The sequence below is a fragment of the Agelaius phoeniceus genome, chromosome 1 (genome assembly GCF_051311805.1).
Source record: "Agelaius phoeniceus isolate bAgePho1 chromosome 1, bAgePho1.hap1, whole genome shotgun sequence".
Classification (NCBI taxonomy): domain Eukaryota; kingdom Metazoa; phylum Chordata; class Aves; order Passeriformes; family Icteridae; genus Agelaius; species Agelaius phoeniceus.
This window is the reverse complement of record NC_135265.1, coordinates 83,227,182-83,252,449: the sequence shown is the minus strand read 5'-3', so window position 1 is coordinate 83,252,449 and position 25,268 is coordinate 83,227,182. Positions and strand designations below refer to the sequence as shown.

At 40.5% G+C, this 25,268-nt stretch overlaps 1 protein-coding gene across 2 annotated transcripts in view; it reads left to right on the top strand.

The window, feature by feature from the left end:
- Window positions 1–277: 277 nt before the first annotated feature.
- ADCY2 (adenylate cyclase 2) overlaps window positions 278–25,268 on the top strand; it is a 203,893-nt gene continuing 178,902 nt past the window's right edge. The window contains exons 1-2 of one of the 2 annotated variants that reach the window (XM_077182476.1): window positions 278–505; window positions 20,623–20,820. In XM_077182476.1, the coding sequence (XP_077038591.1) occupies window positions 278–505; window positions 20,623–20,820 (426 nt within the window). The remainder of the gene's footprint in view (window positions 506–20,622; window positions 20,821–25,268) is intronic. The other variant, XM_077182478.1, reaches the window with a different exon arrangement.

The window sequence follows — 25,268 nt, the reverse complement described above, 5'->3', positions numbered from 1 at the left end:
CGGCGAGGAGGAGCGCGGCGGCCGCCCCCGCCTCCGGGGGAGCCGGGCAAGGCATGTGCGTGCGGGGTGGCGCCTTCCGGAGGCGCACCAAGCCCCGGGCGGGCTGCGCGGCGGCCGCGGCATCCCGGCGCTCCGTGCCCATGCCGCCGCCGCCGCCGCCGCGGCTCCTCCTCTCCGCCTCCCGCGCGGGAGCGCGCCCCGCTCCACTCCCCGGCTGCCTCCTGCGGCAGCGGCGGCGGCGGCGGCGGCTCTGAGGGACTTGCGCGGGCTCTGCCCGATGTGGCAAGAAGCGATGATGATGAGGAGGAGACGCCGCTACCTGCTAGAGCGGGCAGAGCAGGCGGGCGGCGGCTGCGGGGCGAGCGGCGAACAGTCCCGCTCCCGGGACTGGCTCTACGAGTCCTACTACTGCATGAGCCAGCAGCACCCGCTCATCGTCTTCCTGCTCCTCATCGTGATGGGCGCCTGCCTGGCTCTGCTCGCCGTCTTCTTCGCCTCCGGGCTGGTAAGAGACGCCCTCTCGGTCCGGGACCCGCTGCATCCCCGGGTTCCCGGGCATCCCGCTGCCGCCGCCCGGCATCCCCGCTCCGGTCGCCCCCTGGCATCGCCGTACCCGGCGCTCGCAGCCGAGGCGGACGGGGCGGGACGGGACGGGGCGGCCGAGAGCCGGTGCTGCGGCTCCTGCGGCGGAAAGTTGGTGGCGGGAGGCGCCGAGGTGGCGGCGGGGCCCGGGGAGCCCCCGCCCGAACTTTGCTGCCCGATATTTAGAGGCGACGCTGGAGCAGCGGCCGCGCGGCTGATGGAGCGAAAACTGAGTCAACAAGCGCATCGAGTTTAATTCACTTAATTCCTTGGCTCCGCTCTCTTCCAACTGGCGGCTTGGCCGTGGTGGCCTTTGTAGTGTCAGGGTTTTAATCGCCGCGCAAAAATGCGGTCGGTACCTGTATCTGAAGTAATATTTTTAGTGTAAGTAAGCGAGGGCTGTGCCTCTCCTTGTGCTAGCCCCCTCCATCCCCTATGAGATCATTTTCTAGCGTTTGACCCATTTTCTCAAGAAAGCTTTTGGTACAGCGCAGCCTTCGGTTTTAAGTAAGTTGAAGTTTGGTTGGTCCGATGTCTTTTCTGCGTGCTCAGTGTGGGGTTTCCAGGCTTTAGGAAAGCCTCACCACAGCAGCAGGTGACAGTCGGTATCAGTTTATCTCCCCTGAAATGGGTGGCGTTTTGCCCTTGCAGAGGAAAAGCTGCAGAGGGCAGTAAAATTCTTGGTCCTTTACGGAGTTTTCCTGCTGTTAATGGTTAGAGGCAGGCTGTTGGCGTTACTGTATACTTCTGAAGTAAATGGGTATTTGTGTGGTCTCAGACTCTTCTTCCCCTCCCTTAAAAAAAAAAAAAAAAAGGATCTTTTTATGGTCTTCTGGAAAGCTGAATGTTTACTGAATAGAGCTAGTTATCTGTAAAGGCAAGGATGAGCAGGTCGGTATAATCTAATGGATTCTCCTAGAGGCACTGCAGCTAGTGTTTGCTTATCCTGCTTTCTTGACCAAACTTTTGTCTTAAAACCTGCAGGAGCTGCCTGCAGGATTAGCTAAGCTTTGAGTCGATCCGTGGTTTATTTCCTTTTGGTGTCTGTATTAGCTGTATTTTAAGCTTTTTGTTCAAGCATTCCTACTAAATAGAAAACAGTTGTAAAAGTGAGGCTAGTAATGGTGATGCTTCATAATTCAGTTGTTTAATGTCCAAAGGTTTAAATTTTGGAGCTCTGTGTGCAAAATACAGGTTTGATCACTTACCTCCTTCTAGTATGTTAGTGTCCAGCAGGGCTGAAGGGACTGTTGGAAATTGGAATTGGAAGTCTGTCGGGCAGAGCTAACTGTGGATATGTACACTGTACTTGCCCACAGTCAAGGTGGCAGGATTCGGACTTGACAGTATTTAGTACCAAATTTTGTACTTTTCAGTGGTGGTATGGTCTGCAGTTTGTTTACAAGTTGCATGTGGTTATTTTGGTAATTTCATGAATTTTGGTAATTTCATCTCTTGAGGTAGATCATTCGCAGTAATGAAAGTAACATAAAACTGGACCCAGATGGAAGGACTGCTGAAAGTTATGGAAACAAAACTTTGAGCTGGCTGAATCTTGCCAGGCGTTACTTCTTCAGAAAGACTGACTTTAATAGTTCAGTCTGCATTTGGAATTCCAGACATACCGGAAGAGGGAAAAAAAAGCTTTTAAAACCATTTTCCTGAGCCTTTATCTTCCTGTAGCTAACAACTGGATGGGTGAGTGGAGAAAGAGGTGGGCTTCATCCAAGTTTCCAGTCAACAGATGAAAGTAACTTCAGGCAGAGAGAAAGCTTGCCTATATGGACTTCCAGCCACAGGATGCTGGACAAAATCCTTTGGAACCCTGCCCAGAATTTCACCTAAAAGCGTTTTATTATAGTCTAGTTTCTGGTTGCATTTGTGATTAAAGTATTCCTGAAGGTTTAGATCTGTTTCTCCTGCTTCTGAATGCAGGATACACATTTTATAGAGCTGTGGACTTTTAGTCATTTTTTTGTGCCTGGTGATATACAAGACACGTGGGGTTAGGAGTATCTGAGCCACAAAATCTGGTATAACTATCCTTATCTTTCATCTTGCACAACTTGTACAGGTGTGATTGTTTTGACAGAAGACCTAATTCTGTAGAGAAGGCCCAGTGGAAGTGAAGTGGGATGATTCTGTGCAGATCTGTGCTATGCATCTAAAGTTAAGGGAAATATTTCTTAACAGTTGTTTCCTTTAGATTTTGTACAAAGCAGTTAAGATTTCACTGAAAAAAAATTACTTAAGCCTGTTGTGGAGAAAAAACTCCAGAATGACTCACTATAACACTCAGTTTGGATTTCTTGCTTGTGCTTCATAGAACAGCGTAGAACATGGAATGTGGAATTGGACATTGGTAGGGTGCATATTCATGAAGTGTGAACCATTTCTGTGTTCTAGACTGTCTTTAAAAAAAAACTGGAAACCAGTGGAAGTGAGAGGATGTCTTCCTTCTATTTTAATGTTTTATTTGGTTGTTAAAATATATCACTGTGGTGTCTGAGTTGCCTTTTTTTGTGTTTTTTCATGTGGCAAAGTATTCTTAAGTGTTCCCAAACAAAGCCAGACACACAGGGGATGTATTTTACTTACTCAGCTCTTTCAACCTGTCAGAATACAAGCTATAGCCTTTCTGATTTCAGATGAAAAATTTATGAAAGCTCTTGCAAAATTACAGTAAACAAGATTACTTACAAAGTGTGCCTGGAAATCAGATTACTTTTCTTTCAGACAATGTACTGCTATTATTACTGCGAGAGGTTTCTTGGGAGATTTTGCTTTTGTTTCAGAGAACTATTGTGATTTTGACCTTTGGAATTAAGCACTCTATCTCCTCAAACACTAGATATAAAACTTGAGTCAGCTTGAATGATGACCATTCACAGCTTGTAATTTTAAATAATGTAGTGATAGTATCAACTTTGAATTTCCTGTGTCAGAGTATCCTCTGTATTTCTCTACCTGGCGTGAACTGCAAGCTGGCAAAATGAGATCAGTCATCCATGTTTAGCTGCTGCTTTAATCGATAGAGAGTAAATTATTTTCCCAAACCTGCGAAAGCCTTTCAGGTCTTGAAAATGCCAGAGGTCAGCTTCATTTTCTCTCTGACTATTGTGTTGTTCTTTCAGTGTAATATGTATGAAAAACTCATTATTTGCCCATCTCTCCCTTTGTAGTACTAAAAGCTTATGGCCATTTTTAGTGGTGCCTAGAACAGTTTTGTCTCTGGCAGGAGCATGTCTCTTATAACTACAGTTTGCAGGAGATTGAAAAAAAGAGCCATTTTTAAATTCATAGTGTGAAATATGAGAGTATCGGAAATATCTGAAATTGTGATTAATTTCTTACATGATTAAACAAAAACCCTGAAGATAAGGGTGATGCCCAAATTGCACAATTTATTGGAAGGCCATAACTTCCCTTTATCCGTGCATTTTTCTAGACTTAAAGAGTGCCTACTCCATAGATAAAGGCTTCAAAAAGAACCTACACTTCAGGGATATCAAAATCTTTTGGCACTTGTGTTGGAAGTGGGGGAAGACATAAACCTGTTGGGATCTTCTTTCTGTTCCTTTACTGAAAACTTAATGGTTCACCAGTCTGCTCCCAGATAGACATGTTTTCTTTGAGGTTGGCCTGTTCCCCTTGCTCAGGACCTGTAAGCCTGCTGTGTGGTGGTAACATTAGCTGCAGCCCTTATCTCCCTCCTGAGTTCTGGCTGCCATGTGTGACCTTGTACAGCTCTTAAGATGCGGTTGCTGGTGTTAGGCTCTGGTGTGTCAGTGCATGTTTCTTGAGGGTGTCCTCAATCAAGTGGGGCATGTGTTGGGCAAAAAGTGCTCCTGCAATGTGGCATGGTGTTGCCTTCCCTCTTCTAAAACACTCTGAGATGGTTCTGGGTCAGCCACCTAAGGGCTGGCTGTGGAGCAGAGGTATTGGTTGCCCCCTCAACCACTTATTTGAAGTTCCTGAAAAGCTCAGGATCATCCTGGTTGGCTCAGTTTAGATTTGTGAACCTTTTTATGGATTTATGAATTCAAGAAACTAAAAGTTGGCTGCACATCTATTTCACTGACATACCCAAATACCTTCTGTAGCAAAAAGGGGCATAGTCAGTGATTCTTAAAGAGGGAATACAATTAACTAGATGGATGTACCTGCAGCATGGCAGATGTACATTCTGCAGGAGTTGGTTTTCTGGCATCAGACTGATGAACTTACCATCAGCTGATCCTGCATGGAAGAAGTAGTTGCCTCATTCTGAAGGAGTATGTGAAAACTTTCTGGCTGCCAACCTGGTTGGCAGAGAACTGTTTCTGTGCAAGGAGAATATCAGGAGAGTCCTGTAAGCCTCTTGGGGTTTGAACTGAGGTGTGCCATTTCTTCCCTCTAATTGGTGTTTTTCCTGAAATAAATTCTTGCTGTGTCTGGTAAAAGCTGGACATCATCCAAGCCCTTCCAGATTTCCATGATCAGAATCTCATCTTGAAATGAAGAGGGAAAAGTCTTCTAGGTCCATGTGGAAAGAGTAGTTTTAGCATGTTTCATCATTCTCTAAAAGCATCTGATGTGTACCTCTGGTAATGTTCTCATCTCATCACTTTGCCTCTGAAAAATTCATCCATCCACACCAAAAGGTCACCACACTGACAATGTGATTTTGTATCTGTATTCTTGAGATGCTCTGTTATAACCTAATTGCATGGAATAATACAGGCATACTATAAGACCATTTGTACTCGCAATTTTAGGATATCTTTTGAGATCAACCCTATGTAATTTACAGCTTTTTTTTTTAGTTTGAGAGCACCAACTGTTTTCCCAAAGCCCAAGAATACCCAAGGTCTGAAAATGTTCCTTGGAATCCTTGCAGACTGAAAGTAAGCCAAAGCATCTGTTAACAGTGTTTTCAAACTCCAATATATTCATTCCCCCAAGAAGAAAGCTAAATCACAGGAAAAGTAATGAAGTAAGAAAATCCTCACTAATTGAAAGACAAGCAGAGGTTTTTTGCATGCTTGATGCTATGGTTGTTGTTCAGGTGGTATCCTACCTCTCCTTAAACTCTTTCTACCATACTACTGCTACTACCAACATGAGAAGGAATTCAAAATAAACATCATTGTATTTACAATGCCTTTTCTTTCCACAGTTCCAGTTATAATGGACTGTACAGTTCTGCTTTCAAGTCCCCAATTAAAATGTTCCATGAGGAAACCCCATGTTTCTAATTCTTTTTTTCTTATCTCTAGACATCATATAGCAGTATATTCTTCTAGCTATAGTTGCTGGTTACTTGATACAATCTTAGGATATTGCTATCCCTGCCAGATGTTCCTTCTGGTGTTCTCTGAGAGGGACTTTTTAAAGGCAGTATTATCTCTTTAGTCAGGCAGGAAAGGTTGCTGTATCTTCCTGTCTGAAGCAGGAATTGCCTGGCTTTCTGTCTGGTTTCAGTCCTCAGTGCTGCATCAGTCTGGGCTGCTCCTTCTTTCATTCGCTAATGACACTCTACGTCTGTGGTTACTTTTATTGCTGCTAAGAGCTTGTCTCATGTGCCAGTCCCTAACAAGTCTGGAAACAGAGCCATCAAGTTAATGAGGTGCTGGTGGCAACCTCACTTTGCATGCCTCTGTTTCATCTTTCATATTGAAAAACCTAAATTCTGAACAAGAATTGGATAAAATTATGAATATGGCAATATTGGAAAAATGCTTAGCCTTTAATTGCAATCTTAATAAATTGAAGTTTTATGAATACCTTGGCAATAGAAAACATATTTAATGCCACAAATTGTGACTCAAAATGGTGGATCCACAACTGCTAATCATTACTGCAGCTGACAGACATGATAAATAACATTCTGACTAGAGCTGTTTACTGATGTGCAATGGGAATAAGACAGATGATGGATTGGGCTCTGATTGTCTGCTGTCTTTATCAGCCTCAAGCCAGGTGTGTGGATTCACAAATCCTGTACTGGCAACTTCATAGTGGATCTGCCAAGGACTTGTCAATACCTGCCTGCTTATCTTCCTTAAATTTTTATAAATTGGTTTCAAGTTCCTTGTTGCAGACAGATATATCCAACCGATTTGTTGGCTCCTACAAAATATGTTTCTTTGAGCCTTCAAGGGCTCTTCTAGATTAAGGACCTTAGCCAGAGATCACAGTCCCTGCGTTTACACTGTGATGAATAAAACTTCTTGTTATAACAGTAGTGGTCACTGGAGCCTTCCAGGCTGCTCCATGCATGATCCAAACTGATGGACACTTCACACAGATAGGTGTGTTCTGCAAATCTCTTGAGCAGCTGGATGTGCTGGGGAGCAAAGTGTAGCTGAGCACCTGTAATGTTTGATTTTGTGCCTACCTCCCCAGTCACAGCTGAGCTGTGATCCCAAATAATTATCTGCTGCCATAGTAGCTTCTGCATATTTCAAAAAGAATTGAATCAGCTCAAGCCACATTGATATGTGATGATGAGAAGATACCAACAGATTAAACTTCTGTTTTGGGGGATCTGGATCCAAAAATAAGTGAATCGGCACAGTTCTGCCTTTTTTTTCCTGGCTTTTTTTTCTTTGAGCATCAAACCTGATGAAAAAACCTAAAACTCAAAACAGCTCCATACATTTTCTTTTCCATATCTTTTCTTTTTATATCTTGAATCAACAACCTTCAGACACTGACCCCGATTCAGGTGATGCTGAAAATTGAAGGGACTATTGCACCATCTCTACGGAGGAGTGTGAGGCTGTGTCTACACTTACTCTCCCAGTTGTCTGTTTTACCAACCTGTATAGAAACATTTTCTTTATCTCTTCTCTAAACAGAACTCTTGTTTTTAGTGGTGCATATATGATACAAAAGCCCCTTGCTGTTTCTGGTGTGACACTGTTTCAGGCTTGTGTCTGGGAGAGGCAGAGGAAATAACCACAAATGATGACGTGTTAGTCTGAACATTTTCTTCTTTCACCATCCACGGTTCTAGTTTTGAAGGTTTTCTTACCTGGAAGGTGTGCTTCAGACTGCAGGAGCAATGGCCTCTGGTTGCATATCCCAGAGACCAGCTGGGATGAGAGGTACTCTAGCCCACCTCTCTGTTTCCCAAATAGCTTCTCAGAGCTGCTAAGTAAGGTTTGCAAAAGTAGTTAGAACTTACTTTTTCCACCTGCCTCCCACAGCTGAATTGTGTGCTGTGGGACCTTTTAAAGACCTTAAATTCTATGGTTGGCACTGGGGATCTGCTCACAGACTGGATTAATGGGATTGCTGTCCTTCAATTCCAGGTAAAATTTCCATATGCCTTTCTCCAATTTGCTAGTACTTTGGTCAGTCTGGCAGGAAAATCCTAGGAAGGCTTGATTCCCCCCAGCTCCTTTTCCAGCAACATTGATTTCAGGCTGAGGACTTGGACACTTTACTTCCTCTGAGAGAAGTGTTAGGAAAACAGATGCTCTTTTACCTTGGCTCAGCACCTGCTTGGTAGTGCTCCTGTTCCTATAGAATTGTTTAGGTTGGAAAGGATCCTTAAAGTCATCAAATCCAGTCATTAATCCAGCACTGCCAGGTCCACCATTAAGCCATGTCCCTAAGTGACACATCTACATGTGTTTTAAATACCTCCAGGAATGATGACTTCAGCACTTCCCTGGGTAGCCTGTTCACCCTTTTGGTGAAGAGATTTTTCCTTATAGGCAATCTAAACCTCCCCTGGTGCAATTTGAGGCCGTTTTCTCTTTTCCTATTTTTTGTTATTGGGTGAAAGAGACCAAGTCCCACCTTGCTCTGCCTTTCAGATAATTGTAGAAAATATTAAGGTCCCCACTGAACAGTTTTTTCTCCAGGCTAGACAACCCCAGTTCCTTCAGCTGCTCCTCATAAATCACTCTAGTTGCTTCATACACCTTGGCAGGTGGGTGGATTCTCTTTCCTTGCTGCAGGTACTGTGATGGTCCTTTGTAGCAGCACAGTGGTGTGAGAACTGTCTAGTCTGGTCAAGACCTAGGAGGACATGGACGGGGAGCTTGTCCAGACCAGTAGCTTGTCCTGTAAACCCCACTGGGGATCCCTGTTAACTCATGCCAAAAAATGGCCATAGACTCTCACTGGGGCTTGTTTTCTGCACAAGTGGGCTCTGGGAATTTTTAAACCTGACTGATAGGTGGTGGGATTTTCTAAAGTTGCTTCAAGTAATGTGAAATCTGTTTAACAATAAAACACTTTACCAGATTGGTTTTGCTCTCTTTGATTTTTATTATTTTCTTACCTGTGCTTTAATGAAATAGGGTAACAGTACTTATGAAAAAGCCCTGGCACATTTTGTCAGCAAATACAGACAAAAATGCCTGTATTTGCAGAATCTGGTTTGCTCTATTTCTTATGATTTAGTCTGAAGTTTTACCCCTGAGATGTTATTTGGCAGCTGTATTTTAAATGTAAGTTAACATGTTTGCAACTTTTATTTGAAATTTTATCATAATAGAAATAATAGCCATTGCAGAATGTGGTCCTGGTCGTGGAGTCAAAAATGAAATAAGAAATATCTTAGGTTTGAAGTCAGTTGAACTGAGAGACATTTGAGAGTGTGGAAAGCATCCTTAGGGGAATAAACTTTAAGAACATTGTTGCGATACTAATAATGGTGTTTAGTATGTAATTGCACAACCTTAGGAAACACTTCAGAAGTAATTACAAAATGACATTAGTGCTTTTCAATATTAAACCTGTTTTTCATGCTACCCTATTATGCCTCTTCATTAAATCTTAGGGATATTTTTGCAAAATGTATTTTTAAAAAAAGACCCATTAGAGAGAGGAGCCTAAGTCTACCTTTTTTTTCGTTAAACAGACCCTTAAATGAGCAGTTTCCTTGTGTGCTGAAGCTCATGTGCTCTCTGGTTCAAATTTTGTTATTCTTACTTTTAAGTGAGTTGCATCTTGACACTTTTTCTTGATTACAGACAGATTCTCAAGTTATTATGTCAGGAGGAAAATGGTGAGGGAAAGCCACCTTTTAGCTTCGATTTAAAAGTGACAGCCAAAATATGTAACTGTCAGTATTAAATAGCTCCAAGAGTCAGATGAGTACTTCTGACTTCTGCATATCTAAACACGTATTTCAGACTTCCATGAATCTATATGGGTACAAGAAAGGCCATAATTTCATTTTTCATACATGTTGCAGTGCAGTTAATCTGAAAAATATGTCTTTGATTCTTGTGAAGTATTGTATTATCCATAATGTTTAGCTGATGGAGCTTTTTCAATGACATGTTTTGAGTATATTTAACTAAAAAATATATGTTCTTCCTAAGTGTTTTACTCAATTTATCTTCCATATGTTGTGATTTGTATAAATAGTAGTTGCATTTATTGGAGAGTTTCTTTAAAAGTATTTTTGTAATATAAGGAAGGATTTTGAGAATATCTGAAAAGCAAGCTAAACTGACTTATTAACCCACCATTTTTTTAAGAGGAAGTCAGAACCAATGCATGTAGAATAAAGTATGCAAGAAAGATATTTTGATCACTATATTTACATTAAAAATTAATAAATTACATTAGTAGGTTCCAATTACCTCTGGAGCCTGAAATAACTAGTTTCATCAAAGTACAGATTTTTGCTCACTTTTCTGCTTGCTGAATCCCCCCTCTTCTGAAGGGGACGCTTCAGGGAGCACGATGTACTTAACTGTCCTTGCTCTCTGGGACATGGTTTATCTTCTGTGGCTGCCAGCTACTGCCATTGAGTAGGACAATTTTACAAGTGCACCCAGGTGAGTGTTGTAGCCACTAGTAATTGGGTTTGACCATCCTGCTTTTCTTATGCTCTTACATGTTTTAAAGTAAAGCTTTTGATAATTGCCGGCCTAAGAGAAGGTTGAGATGCTGCTGGATGACCGAAAGGCATGGCAGTCCTGTTCATATTCCCAGACCCTGTTCCTGGGCCCTCTGAACCCCAGCTTATTAAAAACATAGTTGTATGCACTGGCAGATTTTATCTGACATGTGGTTAACCAGAGGAGAGGACACAAATTGATGGAAAGTATACCAAGGGAGAGAAAACTGCTGATGTGGCAAATGAGGATGTGTAAAAAAACACGCACTGTTCAAGTTGAGTGCATGGTGTTTGCACGGGGCATATTTTTAAATATGAAATATACAGGCCCACACATCCTGGTTCTACTAATTACGTTTTTGGCAGGGATAGGTGTCTGTTCTCTGTTCCATGGCATGTAATACAGTAGGAATGGTCAGGAGCTCATGGAGTTCTGGCTACTACACCTTTGCAGGCAGATAGCTCCAGTGAAGCTTGTTCCTTTTGGCTGAGTTGGACACTACTTTTAAACATGAGAAGAGCTGGATTAAAGAACAGTTGTGCTCAGTCCATGCAGAGAAGAGAAACCTTAAAACCAAGTGTTACTCTTTCAGAATCTAGCCACTGTGCTGCAGCTTTGACTATTCTTGAAAACTATCTTTTCTTCCTTTTCATTCATTTGGAAATGTTGATTGGACCAGAATTATGGTGTTCATCATGCATCGAAGTGGCATTGTGATGTTCTCTCTTCTCTATTCTATTTTCCACTGTTCTACATTTCAGGTTGTTTTTTGACTGCTGGTGAGCATCTAAGTGATGTTTTCGTGGGTCTAGCTATGATAAACACCAAATATCTCTTAAATATTAGCAGTCAGCCAAGAGCTTGTTGTCATGTGTATAAAGTTAGGATTGCTCTGTCTGAGGTGCATCTCTGCACATGCATCTCTGCTGAAATTCATCTGCCATTTTCTTGCTCTGTAGTGACTCTTACGAGATCCTTTTGTGTTTCTTCGTAGCCGACCCTCATCTTTGCCGAACTGCTGTTCATCCCTTTTCCAAACTGTTTATGGATATTTTGAACATATGCCATAAGATTCCTGAGGACTTTGGTACCTTTGTTTGTTACAATTTTTCCTGGTAGATGCCAGACATGCTGGGACTTCCCTTTGTCTTTGAGAGGGATCCCAGGAGAGACTGGCATTCCATCACATGCCTGTCTTTGGATACTGGGGAACTTTGGGGTGCAGGTTACATGCTACTACAGGTCCACCATTACAGTTTTAGCTCTTTCTTCTTTGAGTCTTATTGGCCCTTTCTGGTGAATCCTGACTGCTTGTGGTGATTTTTTTATTTATGTTCCATGTTTTTGCTTTTGTCTGTAATGCCTTACACTAATGCTTCAATTTGAAACAGACTTTCTGATTTATTCCTCCTGCATAGATTATTTTGGAATGAGAATTATCCCACAATGGGCGCAGATAAAAAAAAAAAACAAAACCAAAAACAAACAACCAAAATGCCTTCTGCTACAGTCTGTTCTTCTCTAGTTGTTCTTTTTAATACCTGCCTAATCTGTTTGTTCGGAAGTTCTTTAGCAGGATGCCATGACTCCTGATTATATTTCAAAAAGAATTCACTATTTATTTGTATACTCTTAAAAATAATTTCTCAAGCAAGTTCTTTTCTTGGCCTGCATTACTGAGTCTTTATATTAATTAAGCCTTTATATTAAATCCTTTTTTATTATCCCCTTTCAGGTTGTTGTGTTGTTTTTTGTGTTTGTTTTTTTTCCTCTACAGAAGATAAATTTTAGAAGCTTCCTTACTTGGATGTTGAGACATTCTGGTTGTATTTTGGTCTTTCTCAAGTTGTTTAGGGGAATTGATTAGCTTTTGCCCTATGCCTCTGAGTTTTATAGTGTCTTCAGGCTACCTACAAAGATTTTAATCTGTAAGCTTATAGCTCCCCCTTTCAATTTTAGTGTTTAGGTTTTGTTTTTCATTTGTTTTCTTAACAAGCTTTGTCATTGTTATAAAGAAGCCCCTCAATAGCAATATTTTGTGGACCAGGTTCTTGCCATTTCTTGAGACCAGACTGATGTCAAGATTGTTTTGTCTTTCTTTGTATGGGCGGGTTTGTCTGTGTACTTGTTTGTTTTGTTTTTCAGCAGTGCATGAGACACAGACTGTGGTCTCAGCTTCCATCTGCTGTTGTGATGCTTAGCAAGTCCATCTGGGAGTCACTAAAGTATCCCTTGATCTGCTTTTCTTCTTTGACAGCCTTCCTTATATCTGCATGATAACTAGTCCTCCACGTAATTTATTTTTATGAGGCTTTGCTGTTCAGTCTCTTTTTTTTGGCTCATAGCCACTTTATACTATTTGTTAATTCTCTTTAGACTGTTAATACAGACCTTTCTTCAGTCCCTGGTGAATAGTATGGCTTTCAGTCTTTCCCTACTTCTTCATTGTTCTGCTGATGATTTTTTACACCAAGTTTTCAGGAAGACTATTGTGTAAATAATGCTTCAACAACAGGCATTTTTGTTCTTCCATCTAGCTTCCTAGGCTTGTAGAGAAAAGTGTATCCTTTCATATGGTGTCATATTGCTCTGCCAGATTTTAAAAAGAGAGTCTGTTCTGCCTTTCCTTTGCTGAAACCTTCTTAGCTGAGTTTAATCAACTTCTGTCCTTTAGTTGAGACTCACTGGTCTCCTTGACATTACTGCTTCTCTTAAACCATGTACTCTGTTTCTGTAACAATCAATATATAACATTTAATTTGAATGCTTTCCCATGATGCTGGAAGTGCCAGAAAACTCATTCTTATCTTTTCTTTGTTAAGCTCAGTTGCCTTCTAGAGAAAAGATCCCTTTTTCCCAAACATCCTGGTTTCTTTGATTTCCCTTTTGAGTACATTTTCTTAGCTGCTTATTGAACTTTTGCTTGCCAACCACTTGGGTTGTTTTTTTTTGGTTTTTTGGGGTTTTTTGGTTTGTTTTGGTTTCTTGCCTGTTTGTTTGTGTTTTTGTTTTGGATTTTGTTTGTTTGTTTGCTTTGTTTTTTTGGTTAGTTTTTTGTTTTGTTGGTTTTTTTTTTTATCATTTCCGGGAGTGCTACAACTGTTCTCTGCTTCTTCACTAGCAACAAATATTTTATCTCCAGAAGTTTTCTTCCAACTTCTTATGTTACTGTTATCTGCCCAGCATCCACGGCACCTCCAATGAGCCTTTCCAAAGCCTCTGTGGGGTCTGATGTTTTTTGCATTAAGCAGAGAAGTCTGATCTCTGGTATGACTTTGTGCTCCTGATAATCATTGCTACAACACCGAAGCAGGCGAGGTTCACTTGTAGCTATCAGGCAAACTTGGAAAAATCTGGATGCTATCATTTTCTACTGACTGATTGAGAAGATTAATAATATCTATATGTGACTGGACTTACTAAAAAAAAAAAAAAAACAAACCACTGGCCAAAAGTGCTTGGCTTGGTAGTCAGGCATGCATGTGGTCAGATGGGTGTTCACGTGTTCACAAGATGTGCAGGGTTGGTCACTGTATTGTCACTGTTAGTCCTGTGTGCTCACAGGGACATTGCCTGTAATGCCAGAGAAAAGCCCTTGTTGGATTGCAGCAGAAGGGCTGCACTGTTGCAAAACTGTACTCTTTTCTTATGGGGAACACATTTGCAGCACACATGGTTCATGGCTTTCAAGCCTGGGGAAATGCTTCAGGTGGCCAGAATGTCATCTGAAGGGTTTGGATGAAATCTTGCTGCTCCAATTATGTTCCCATGTACTAGTGAGTACAGAATGGTGTTGAGTGGGGCCATGGATGCAGAACTGTTTCTCATGGTTGCATACAACATCACACAGCAGCGGGGCAGCTGTAATGCCACATGGTCCATGTGATGTGCAAATGGCTGGGCTGACATTCATCTGGTGTGGAGTCAGAGATCTCTGTGTGCTAACAGCAAGTGTAGACTGCACATCAGACTCATTAATAGACAGAACTGAATTTCTCAAGACAACAGACATCATGAAACAACTGGTTTTGGGACTGATGCTGTTAGCATTGATCGGCTAAGCCAGATGGTGAGCGTTGAATCAAAGAGAAGAAAAATTCAGACATGCAGTTGCATAGGGCCTTAGTGAAAATGAAAAGCTTCATTGACACAAACTTCAAGACAGTTTGATTAAAAGATACAGGTCAGTTAATTTTCTGCTAATGTCCTTGAATACACTGCACAAAACTCAATGTAAGATTAAAAGAAATACACCAACAAAAACAAACACAAAAACAAACAAACAAACAAAAAAAAACCCAAAAACCCCACATAAGAAACCTTCTTATGTGGCAGGCAGCTAAGCAAGAAGAAGAAGCGAAATTTTATGTTATGAAAGATAAATGCTGGGCACAAAAGGCAGAGGAGTCTTTCTGAGTTGTGGATCCAGAAAACATCGTGTGGTATTGGAAATAGCATCTGGCCTTAAAGACACGGCACAGGTTCTGAAGTGGAGATGGAATAGTAATACTAATGGAATTGATGGAAAAGAAACCTTGGACTGCTGGCAAAAACTTTTCAGTTGATGTGCTAAATGATGAAATCCTAGATGAAACTGTACAGCTACTTGGCCAGGAGCAGGGCACGGCACCTCTTAATAAAATGGAGATTTTTTTCCAGCTGTCTAGCAGATGGCACACAGTGCAGTCAGCCGTAAGCAAATTCACTGCAATATAAAACCATAGGAGGAGGGCCACAAGTAGCCAGAAGAATTTTGCAGATATTATAGAGAAATATTTTTTGTGATATTAGAGAATTTAAATGCTGTCCAATTTTACAAAGAGAAGGGACTGTCTCAAGTCCTAGAAAAGGTTTTACAGGAAAAATGGGCAGTTTTTGCTGCAGAGACAACTCAACAGATTCTTTCAGTCAGTCCTGTTAAAGGAAGATGTTTGATTGAGAGGTCAGCAAACTGGTAATCCTTGAGCCCTGTAACATTTCTTCTAACACTCAACATTTTTGAAAATAGCTGCATGAAATTAAAGATACTGAAAATTGAATAGATGTATGAAACAAAAAAGTAAATCAATGTCTGAAGAACATTAATCATTTGGTTTTATATTTACATTTAGAGTGTGTTTCATTGATCTCAGCAAAAAGGGATTTTAGTAGGAGTTTAATGTAGTAAATGGTTTGAGTTAATTCAAAGCATGTGAAATTTCAGATCCCAGAAGGAGTCCTCTGTATATAGACTACTGGTGAATTCCATTAAACAAAAAGAGTAAAGAAAAAGTGTCAAAAGAATGAGGGACCATGTGAAAAGATTTTATGCTAAAACTGGCATTTTGACTGCTTAGTTGTTCATTTTTATGGATTGTTTCATCTGACTATGGTTTTATATATAACAGTGAAGTGCTCTACAGCAGCTTTGCTGTTTAAAATTAAACTGAGGGCATGACATTATCTGGGAAAGATCAGGATGTAGATTGAGAGAAGGTTGTAGGTTTTGCAAAGATGATTGAAAGTGACTTTGGATTTTACTGGCGATAACAAGATTATCACAGTTTGGAAGAATTTGTGGGGGTTGAAAAATTTCTAACAGTAGACTTTTTAATTTCTTCAGTAATTAAAAGCCAGCAAGACAGAAGACACTCAGGGAGACAGAACTGTCAGGTAAGATCCATCTATTGCAGGCTTAGCCATTATGTTCAAAAGTGTCATGCTGATACTTTAATTCCATTACCTCTGGTGTATTTTAATTTCTGAGACTAGCAGGAAAAAAAACAACAACAAAGTGTTTGGGTTTGTTTTTTTTCTTCTCCCCTATGTCTTTGGGAAGTGGTTAAGGTTACAGAACAGCTAACCTTTAGGATTCTGCAACACTCAACTTGCTAAATACACTGATAATTGCAAAAATTGATCGGGAGGCTGCAAGTTCTAAATGTCCTGCTCCTAAAGTTACAATTCTATAGAGATTTAGTTCCTCTGAAGTAACAGAAAAATATTGTTCAATGTAGTTTCCAAAATAAACCTCTGCCTTACAGGGCCTGCTTTGCTTGAGCTGACATTAGCTTGTATTTTAAAGGCAGGATTGTGAAAATCCCCCTGTACACATTGAGGCTTTCTGTAAAGGATACAAATTATTATAAAGTTTTATTTTATCATATATTTTATAAATTGCCTAACGTGTACACTATTCAGTCTTTAAATTTAACTTTTACTTCAGAATTTGTTCAGGGTGTGGTTGTGATGCAAGCAGCTTGTGACAGCAGAATGATGTTTCCCTGTATCAGCTCAGGGAGGTCACCTGTGCTCAGGAGCTGATACTGTGTGGTCTATTTTTTTTGTCTTTGCATACATTTCAGTCAAAATTGAAATTTGTGTAGTAGGCAACCACAGAAGGAGAGAAAGCAGAAGTAAAATTTTAGATTTAGTAATCAAAATAGTTCAGCTATGTGCTGAGATCAGTGTATGCATTAAAAAAGGAAATTGAGTAGCTGTTGATTTGGAACAAGCATTTTGTTGGATTGATCTAATTATAGAATACATATAAATATATGTAGCTGCATGAGCACACGTGTGCTCTAAACAGACATCTAAACATTGTTGATCTGTTATGAAGCCAAATCCTCCCAGAAAGTACAGCAGTTTTATTACTTTTTTACTGGTGTGGAGAAACATGGAGTTGAAATGCACCTGGATTTTCTTACTAAAAGAAAATCTGCTTGTAGCAGGATCCTTATCGCTGAAATGCTAATTTTCCATCATTTAAATATGTGGTTTTCCACAGTCTGGGCTTACTTCAGGAATTTGTGGTTTCCTTTGGTGCTGTGACTTGGGCTGTGTGACAGATGGTGCAAGGAAGTTGATGTTGTCCTGTTGCCTGTGATACCTGTCTCTTGCAACAAGAGTTTGGCAATCCCACCTGGTTGAAGTTAAATGCTTTTGGTGTTAACTGAGCTGACATTGGTTGTGCCACTTACTAAATCAATTAACTGAAACAAGTGTCTGAGATGGGCTTGATTAAAAATCACAACATTTAGATAAATAAATCAGCAGCTTTTCCTACTAGTAGGTAGATTTTATATTTTTACTCTTACTGTGCAGCTCTATACTCTTGCAGTTACTTACCCCTATGCCTAAATTTAAGGCCATAATTTTGTTTTCAGTTTGACTACCCAAGAGCTTCAAAGCCTTTGTGTGTGTATTTGATATTTGGAAGCTTAGCATTTGCATTTCAGAGTTAGCATCACCACGTAAAATTTCCTGACACTTCTTTTGCTTATACCGTGACTGTCCGTGTTGCAATAACATTGCTTAAATGTATGACTTGATAAATTTAAAAGGGAATTAAAAATAAGAAGAGTTGAAAGATGAGCTGACTTTTGCCAGGCAGGGCAGGGTATATTGTGACATTTCCCTTGGTTTCAGCTGGCCAGGGTGGTGGGTGCTCCTCAGCTGGAGCTGGGAGCCAGCTGGGTGTCCCAGTCTGCAGTGCACACTCAGGCAGAGCTGCAAGGAAAATGAAGAAATGGGAACAGCAAAGGGCACCAGATTTTTACAGTGTCTCTAGATATCAAGCTGTAAAATTTACTAGATCAGGATAAAAAACCCAAACAAAACGAAAGAAACCACCTGCTTATGGTATTTGTAAATGTTTGTAAATTTACAAATTTATTTGTAAATTTTACAAATTTAGAAATTGAAAATTTACAAAATAAAATTTACAAATTTAAAATTTGTATGTAAATGTAAATTTTTTAAATTTACAGACTTATTTGTAAATTTTTAGTTTTTATTTAATTAAAGCAAATCTTTTATACATAAGAAAGGAAAAAAAGTCATATTCAGATACTTTTAAGTTATATATGTATTTATGTTGAAAACCTATCAATAAACAAGATTTAATAGGGCACTAAGGAAGCAACTACAAATAAGAGAAAAAGAAATGTTACTTTGTGCTTAGATGTCTTAAAAATCTTCAAATAAGTACTTTCAGATTCTCTTCAAGATTTCACCATGAAAAATGAATCTGAGTCTTTTCTGCATAAAGTCTGTGGTTACTGTTGCAGCAGTAGCATTTGGAGCCTGCTTTTGGGGAATCCTTGTTGCTGTAAATGAGGCTGTTAGAATTCATAACAGCTGGGGAATGACTAAAGATCCTGTGACTGTACTTTGATATAGTGCTGTTGTATTTCAACCAGGTGTACTTTTGAGCATGTACAGCAATAGAAAATCTAATATTTATTTTCTTTTAGTGCACCCATCATTAGGTCATTTAAAGATGTTAGTGTAGTAGCTTCCAAGTAAGCTTTGTATATAAATTTAAATATTGAATATTCTGAATCTTACTTCACATTATATTATAGTCCTTTCTGTGGATGTTGTTTGTACATTTCAAAGTAAGCAGTTGCTAGGAGCAAATGTATATTTGTAATCTAGAGTCTTTACTTCCAGATAAATACTTTAAGGAGAATCAAAACATGTAGTACCTTTCAACTATCACTGTGAAAAAGACTTTTATAGAGCTGTGGATGTTGTTGATTTGTGAGGCATTTTGACAGCTGCATTGTTTGGGGTGATTTACAGTTTTCTCAACTTGCTTCAAATAGTATTAAATCACAGAGTGCTTTGGGTTAGAAGGGACCTCGAAGATCACCTAGTGCCAACCTTCTTGCCATGGGCAGGCATACCTTCCATTAAAAAAGGCTGCTCAAAGCCCCACCCAACCTGTCTTGTATCACTTGGAGAAGGGAATTATCATCAGTGCATTGCAGGAACCTCCTGGGTTGCTCATGCCCTGCTTTGTTGCCCCTTCAGCAGGTGTTGGGATGGCTGAAGTTCCTCATGAGAACCAAGACTTAATGAACACAAGGCTGTTCCTGTCTAGAGAGGGTCTCATCTTCTCAGTCTTCCTGTTTGGAGGATCTGTAGCAGACCCCCACTGTAATGTTGCTCTCCCTTTAACCTGCTCTCTGCTCTTCCTTTAACCCAACCTATAAACCCCTCAGCTCCTCATCCATCACCCGTCAGGGGATGCTCCATGCATTCTTACTGGTCATTGACGTAGAGGACACACCCCTCCTTGTGTCCCCTCCCCTCTCCTTCCTGAAGAGCCAGTATCCTTCCCTTCCAACATTACCATTGTAGGAACCATCCCACCACATCTGTGTGACAAGGTCCTAGGTGCACATCTCTTGTTTACTGCCCATGCCCCCAAAGCCAACATACTGGCTAGAATGGCTGGAATTCCTTTTTCTGCACACTTGCAATCCCCTTTCAGACTCAGAGCATCTCTTTCTGATATTGGCATCAAACTTGGAGCGGCATGAATTGAGGTTCTGTTCCCCTGGGAACTTTCATTTTGTGAGGATTGGTGAAAAAACAACTTGCATTCCAGAGTGCCATCACCCTCTGCAATCCATCTTGGTATTGCTCAGACTGCTCCTGGCTGTGTCACTGGTGCCCTTGTGAAGCTACAGGGGCAGTGGGCAGGAGAGGGCTCTGTGAGGCTTGGGAGTGTCTTGGTGCCATCCCTGCTGTGAGCCCCCAGTAAGCAGCACAGCTCTCAGAGTGTGTCAGAGGCAGACCTCCGTGCCTCTCACAGCAGGGTCCCTGCTGCTGTCACTGTCACCTTCCTGTGGTTGCGTTGGCCCTTACAGAGCAGATCGGGCTGCCTGCTTCAGCTCCAGCACCTCTCCTGATGGGGTGGGTCTTTTCAGTCTGCAGAGCAGAGAAGAGGTTCTGCAGGGGCATGTCAGGCATCAGGGGAAGTTTCTTTCTCCTGTAGATTGATGCTCTTGCAAGCTTCTGTTCTTCTGCATTTTGCTCCTCTCTGTTCTGTGTGTGCCAGCAGTGGAGTTGTTGGATGGTTGGCCATGGGCTGTGGGTCCACTGCAGACTGAGCTTGGGACCAGCTTTCCAACTCGGCCCCCCTCATGCTGCACGGACTTCTCACAGCCTGCTGCAACTCAAAGTAGATAAAAGAAGTGTTGTGCTATTGTGGTTAGTAATTACAGTAGTAGTTAAAAGGTTGATGCTCCATAAAACAGCTTCTTACCATGAAAGAAAGTCTATTTTGAATTTAACTAACTTTAGATACCCAGTTGTGTCTTTCTGCCATCTCCATGTACAATAAGTTTAGAGTATGTTATTCATGTCTTTAATTACATTTGTTTTTAACTTCCTTTTTATTTTCCTCTGTTTTCAGGAAGTTGAAGACCATGTGGCATTTTTAATAACTGTTCCAACAGCCCTAGCAATTTTTTTTGCTATATTTATCCTTGTCTGCGTAGAACCTGTCTTTAAGAAGCTGCTTCGTATATTTTCTCTGGTGGTCTGGGTATGTCTTGTTGCCATGGGATATCTCTTTATGTGTTTTGGAGGAATCATCTGTCCCTGGGACCAGGTAAGACTGTCATTATTACTAATTTTACTTCCATTGGGTGCATTTCCAAGAACCCTTCTACACAAAAGCATTCACATTTGTTTTTGTGGGACATTTTACAAAATGTTTTTGTGACTAAGTGGTTGCATGCTGAGACTCCCTCAATCTGCTTTATAAATACCAGAGGTGTGCATAATTAAAATACTAGGAAATACTAGAAGGATTTTGCTGTTATATTTTTAAGCTCTTTTAAGGATGAGTACTTGATTCCAATCACCAGCTTCTTTGTTGAGTGAATATTTGATTCTAGTGACCAGTTAACATAGTAGAAATGCTAGTTTTGTTCAACACTGCTTATTGCTCTTTTCCAGTTTAAAATGTTTGGGGTCTCAGTGTAGGCTTTCTGTGGTCTACAAGGTGTTCTCTAGCAATGCATGAGAAAAAGGACTGGGAGTCTCCTTACTTGTCTAGAGAAATGGATGAGTAGAGAAGAAGTGAAGTACCCATCACATTTTTTAAATTTTGTAATGAAGAAAAAGCAAAATATAATTGCAGCCTAATAGCAGCACTTTTGAAACATCAATAAATGATGTGCAATATCCAGCACTGCGGCTGATCGATTCTTCTGAGTTCTGTCACATTATTTTCTTTTCTCCAAACAGCTCTACATGGGAATATGGCTCATATAATATTTTTATAACTCTTCAAAGGATGGAAAAAGTCTTTTAAACATATAAATATGTCTTCTGAAGATTTCATGCTGATTCTATGAGTTTAGCCTTTAAATTGTGTTACCCTCTCCAGAAGGCCCTCTAGGTACTTGAGACAGACTTGGAATACATTCTCTGACTTTTTATTCAGATTTTGCAAAGACTTGGGCAAATACTGAACTTTAAGTAGTTCCTTTAAACTCTTAAATATAAATTTATAAATATCAATATAAATTTTTAAAATTACTGGTGCATGCTGGTAATATTTTGGAGCCCTTTCCTTTGTGGATGACTTTATATTTTCATTTTCTTGGAAGGTTCTGGGATTAATTTTCTAAGAAACCTCCTACCTGGTTTGGGGTTTTTTAGGTTTTATATCTTTTCAATAGTTTAAACTACCAAACCAGGTCACACTTGCATGTAATAAAAACATGAGAACATGAAATACTTTTCTTTAGATATGGATTTCACCCTGGGAGTACTTCTGTCTTTGTGATATCTCATCTAGGTAATTCACGAGGTCTTACTTTTTTCATTTGTTTTCACTGGCATTTGTGTCATGTTGTGTTAGAATATTTCAGACTTTCAATCTTAGATGTAAATATTTAGTTAGTCATATTATTTATTCATTGAAAATGATACTAAACTTAGTTTTGGTATTTGAAAGCTAGGATAATGATTTTCAAAAGCACATGGACTGAAAGATATCTAAGAGGGATACTGATGTCTCAGTCCCAGGGTTATGTTTAGCCTGTGATGATTTGTCCTGCCTTGCTTTCCTCTTAGGAAAAATACAGGCATTCCCACAGCATGTGTCTGGCCCTGTGATGGAGGAAGGACTGTAGAGCTCTGGGAATTGGCATTGTCTTCCTGTAGGTTGCCAGGACACAACTCTTCTGATATTCAGTCTTCTCTTTGCTTTGCGTGCAAGAGCTGCTTGGAGAAAAGGATATTTGGGATGGAGCTGCTTCTCTTGCTCTGCCAGCAGCAGCCAGCTCTGGGCAGCCACCTTGCCGAGTCCTTTGTGGGCTCCAGCTGAGAGCAGGCAGGGCTTTTCCAGAATGCTGGGACCTGCGGCAGATGTCTTTGGCATCTGGTGGGAGAATAGCCCCTGGCCACTGCTGAGAGTCCAAGGTGGTGTGGCTCCTTGTAGCAGAATCCTTCATTTCCCCAAAGCTGCTTTTTTTTTTCTCCTTATAATAGCACTGCAGTTTTTTGAGCTGCTTTTGTATAGGAGTACTTTTGCCTAGTGTCAGTTAACAGTAAACTGTGGAAATACGGGAATCTTTCTGGGAATTTGACACCTTACTCAAAAGACTGACTGAAGCTTTGGAGTTTTCAAACATTTGAAAAAGAGCTGTGAGCAGTAAAATACTGCCTTGTATTCCTGTGATGCTGGTGTTTTGTTTGCTCTGCACTGAGAATCTGTAGGTCCATAACTGGTGTTACCTCCTGTATGTGAAACCAAATTTGAAAAATCCTTCCTCGATGCCCATCGACAGGTTCTTTGTTGAAATTTTATATTTTGTGAACCTTTAAACCATTTTACTTGGCATATTGGAGTGGTTTTGTGATTGTTTTATTCTTTTTATGAAAGAAAGGAGACATGATGTAAAATTTTAATTAGTTAGGTTTCAAATATATCTCTGTCAACATTAACTAATTAGAAAATGATGAAAACGAAAGAGTCAGTTCAAGCATAGTTACTTACTGAACAAGTGCTTTATATTAATTTACTTCATGTTTATATATATTTACTTTAATTTACTTTTAAGTTACTTCAAATTGCAGCCTAACTTCTGTTCTGGTCCAGGAGAGTTTAAAAATGTCATAACTTTCATGTCCCCTGAATCTTAAGCTTGTTAAGAATATGGCATTTCTTAGTTGTACTAGTAACTGTTGAAAGGTAGATTTTCTTCATACCACAGTTACTAGACAGAGCATGTTATGGTGCCATTTGTGGACAGGCCTTTGAGTGACACCCTTGCATCTTTTAAATTTTGGCTTAATGATTTTCTTTGCAGTTTGCAACTGCTCAATGTAGTGTTTCTCTGTTGTCTTAAGGAACCTGAGGTGTGAACTTTTACGGCTTTTGTTTACAATAAAAATAGAATCTGAGAGAGAATATTTTGGTTAGGAACTCAATATATATTTAATGCAGAGCAGTTCTTCCTTAGCCTGCAGGCACATAGCTCAAATAACCCACAATTAGTAGAGGGCTGGAAATGAAGTGGTTGGTCAGGGCCGTTGTTTTGGTTTTTTTATTAGAAACATGTAGGCTGATGTGAAATAAGTGCAAATAGTAATTGGTTTCAGCTATCTTTTTGCTGTCCCTGCAGGCTGCTTTTATCAATCTCCATTTCCTTGACTCTTCTTTGGTTGCAGGTTCAGCTTTGGAGAAAAGTGTTATCAGGTGGGTGTCTGGCTGCTGTTTGAAGGGGCAGGACAGTGTGGCTGTGGACACTTACTTTGTCCCTTGTGCCAATCTGCCAGCTCCATGCTGGCTCCGTAATTGCCTGCTGAACCCAATCCAAAGGCTGTTATTGTCACTGGACTGCCTGGCCATCGTCCCTTACCCATCTGGGACAGCAGCCAGCATATTTGCACCATCAGCCTTAGTAGCTCACTTACCTCTTTGCTTAGTCCAAACTCCCTTGCTCCTCTGTATCAACAATGAAGAATGATGAGTACACTGAGAGGGAGATGGAGTGTGCCTTAGGGAGACAGTGGGCCACTTTACATGAAAAGAATTGAAAGTGTGATGGCAAAAGTCTTTGATACCTGACAATTTTTTTAAAGAAGTGTGGCAACCCTCCTTTATTGGTGTCAGCCCAAGTTTTTGTGGCATTGGAGCCCCTGGTTTTCCTTGGTGGCTTGGGGAAGTTGGATCCTAGCCTTCATGTGCTACAGTTTGCATGAGCCAGGAGGGAGACTGGGCTCCCTACTAGGAGTCATGAGACACCTGGGTTGGTAGGAAAGAAGCAGAGCAAAGGTAGTCATGCTGAGGCTCAGAGAGGGCCACTGCCTGCTGGCAACTTTCTTCCAAGTCTAGGATGTGAGCAGTAATGTGTGGAGATGTTTTCAGTGAGGAAAGTCCCAAGGGCGATGCTTACTTAGCAAGGTCTGTGAGGAAAGCTGTGGATGGTGTGTTGTTGGAGGGCCAGTAATGCAAGGCAAGCAAGCTGAGTAAGGAGTGCTGGTAGAAAGGAGTGATGGATTGATTTTGTTGTGTTAGAACTCTTCCTTACTATAGTATGAAGCACTTTTCCTTTCAAAATGTAAATCCAGTACCTGTCTGTAGAGTTTCCTGCCGGGGAATGAATTTAAATCAGTTTCCTCTTGTTTTGCTGACAGTGTAGTTATTGTACAACAGTTGCCTTTCTGTGTCACCCTCTGACATGTCTAATACTTCCTCAGCCTTTTATACGAGGTGTATGTAAATATGTCATAGCACATTGATATCAGTGGGTAAAAAGAGCTCTTAAAGCATGCAGTGGATGTTATAAAAAAAGAGTAATTATGCAGCATTATACTAGTCTAATGAATTCTATCATTGCAGAATTTTGGTATTCAATTCTATTTAATCATAAATATGTTTGCACAGTGCAGGCACCAGATGTGTTCCTCCTTCTCTGTATTCAGTTACAGCGCAGAAATTACTTCAAGCGGAATTTGACACTTATGGTTTTAAAAAATATCCAGAGTGATGTGCTTAGAATATATATTTGATTATTTTAGCCTAAATTCCACTTTTTGAGC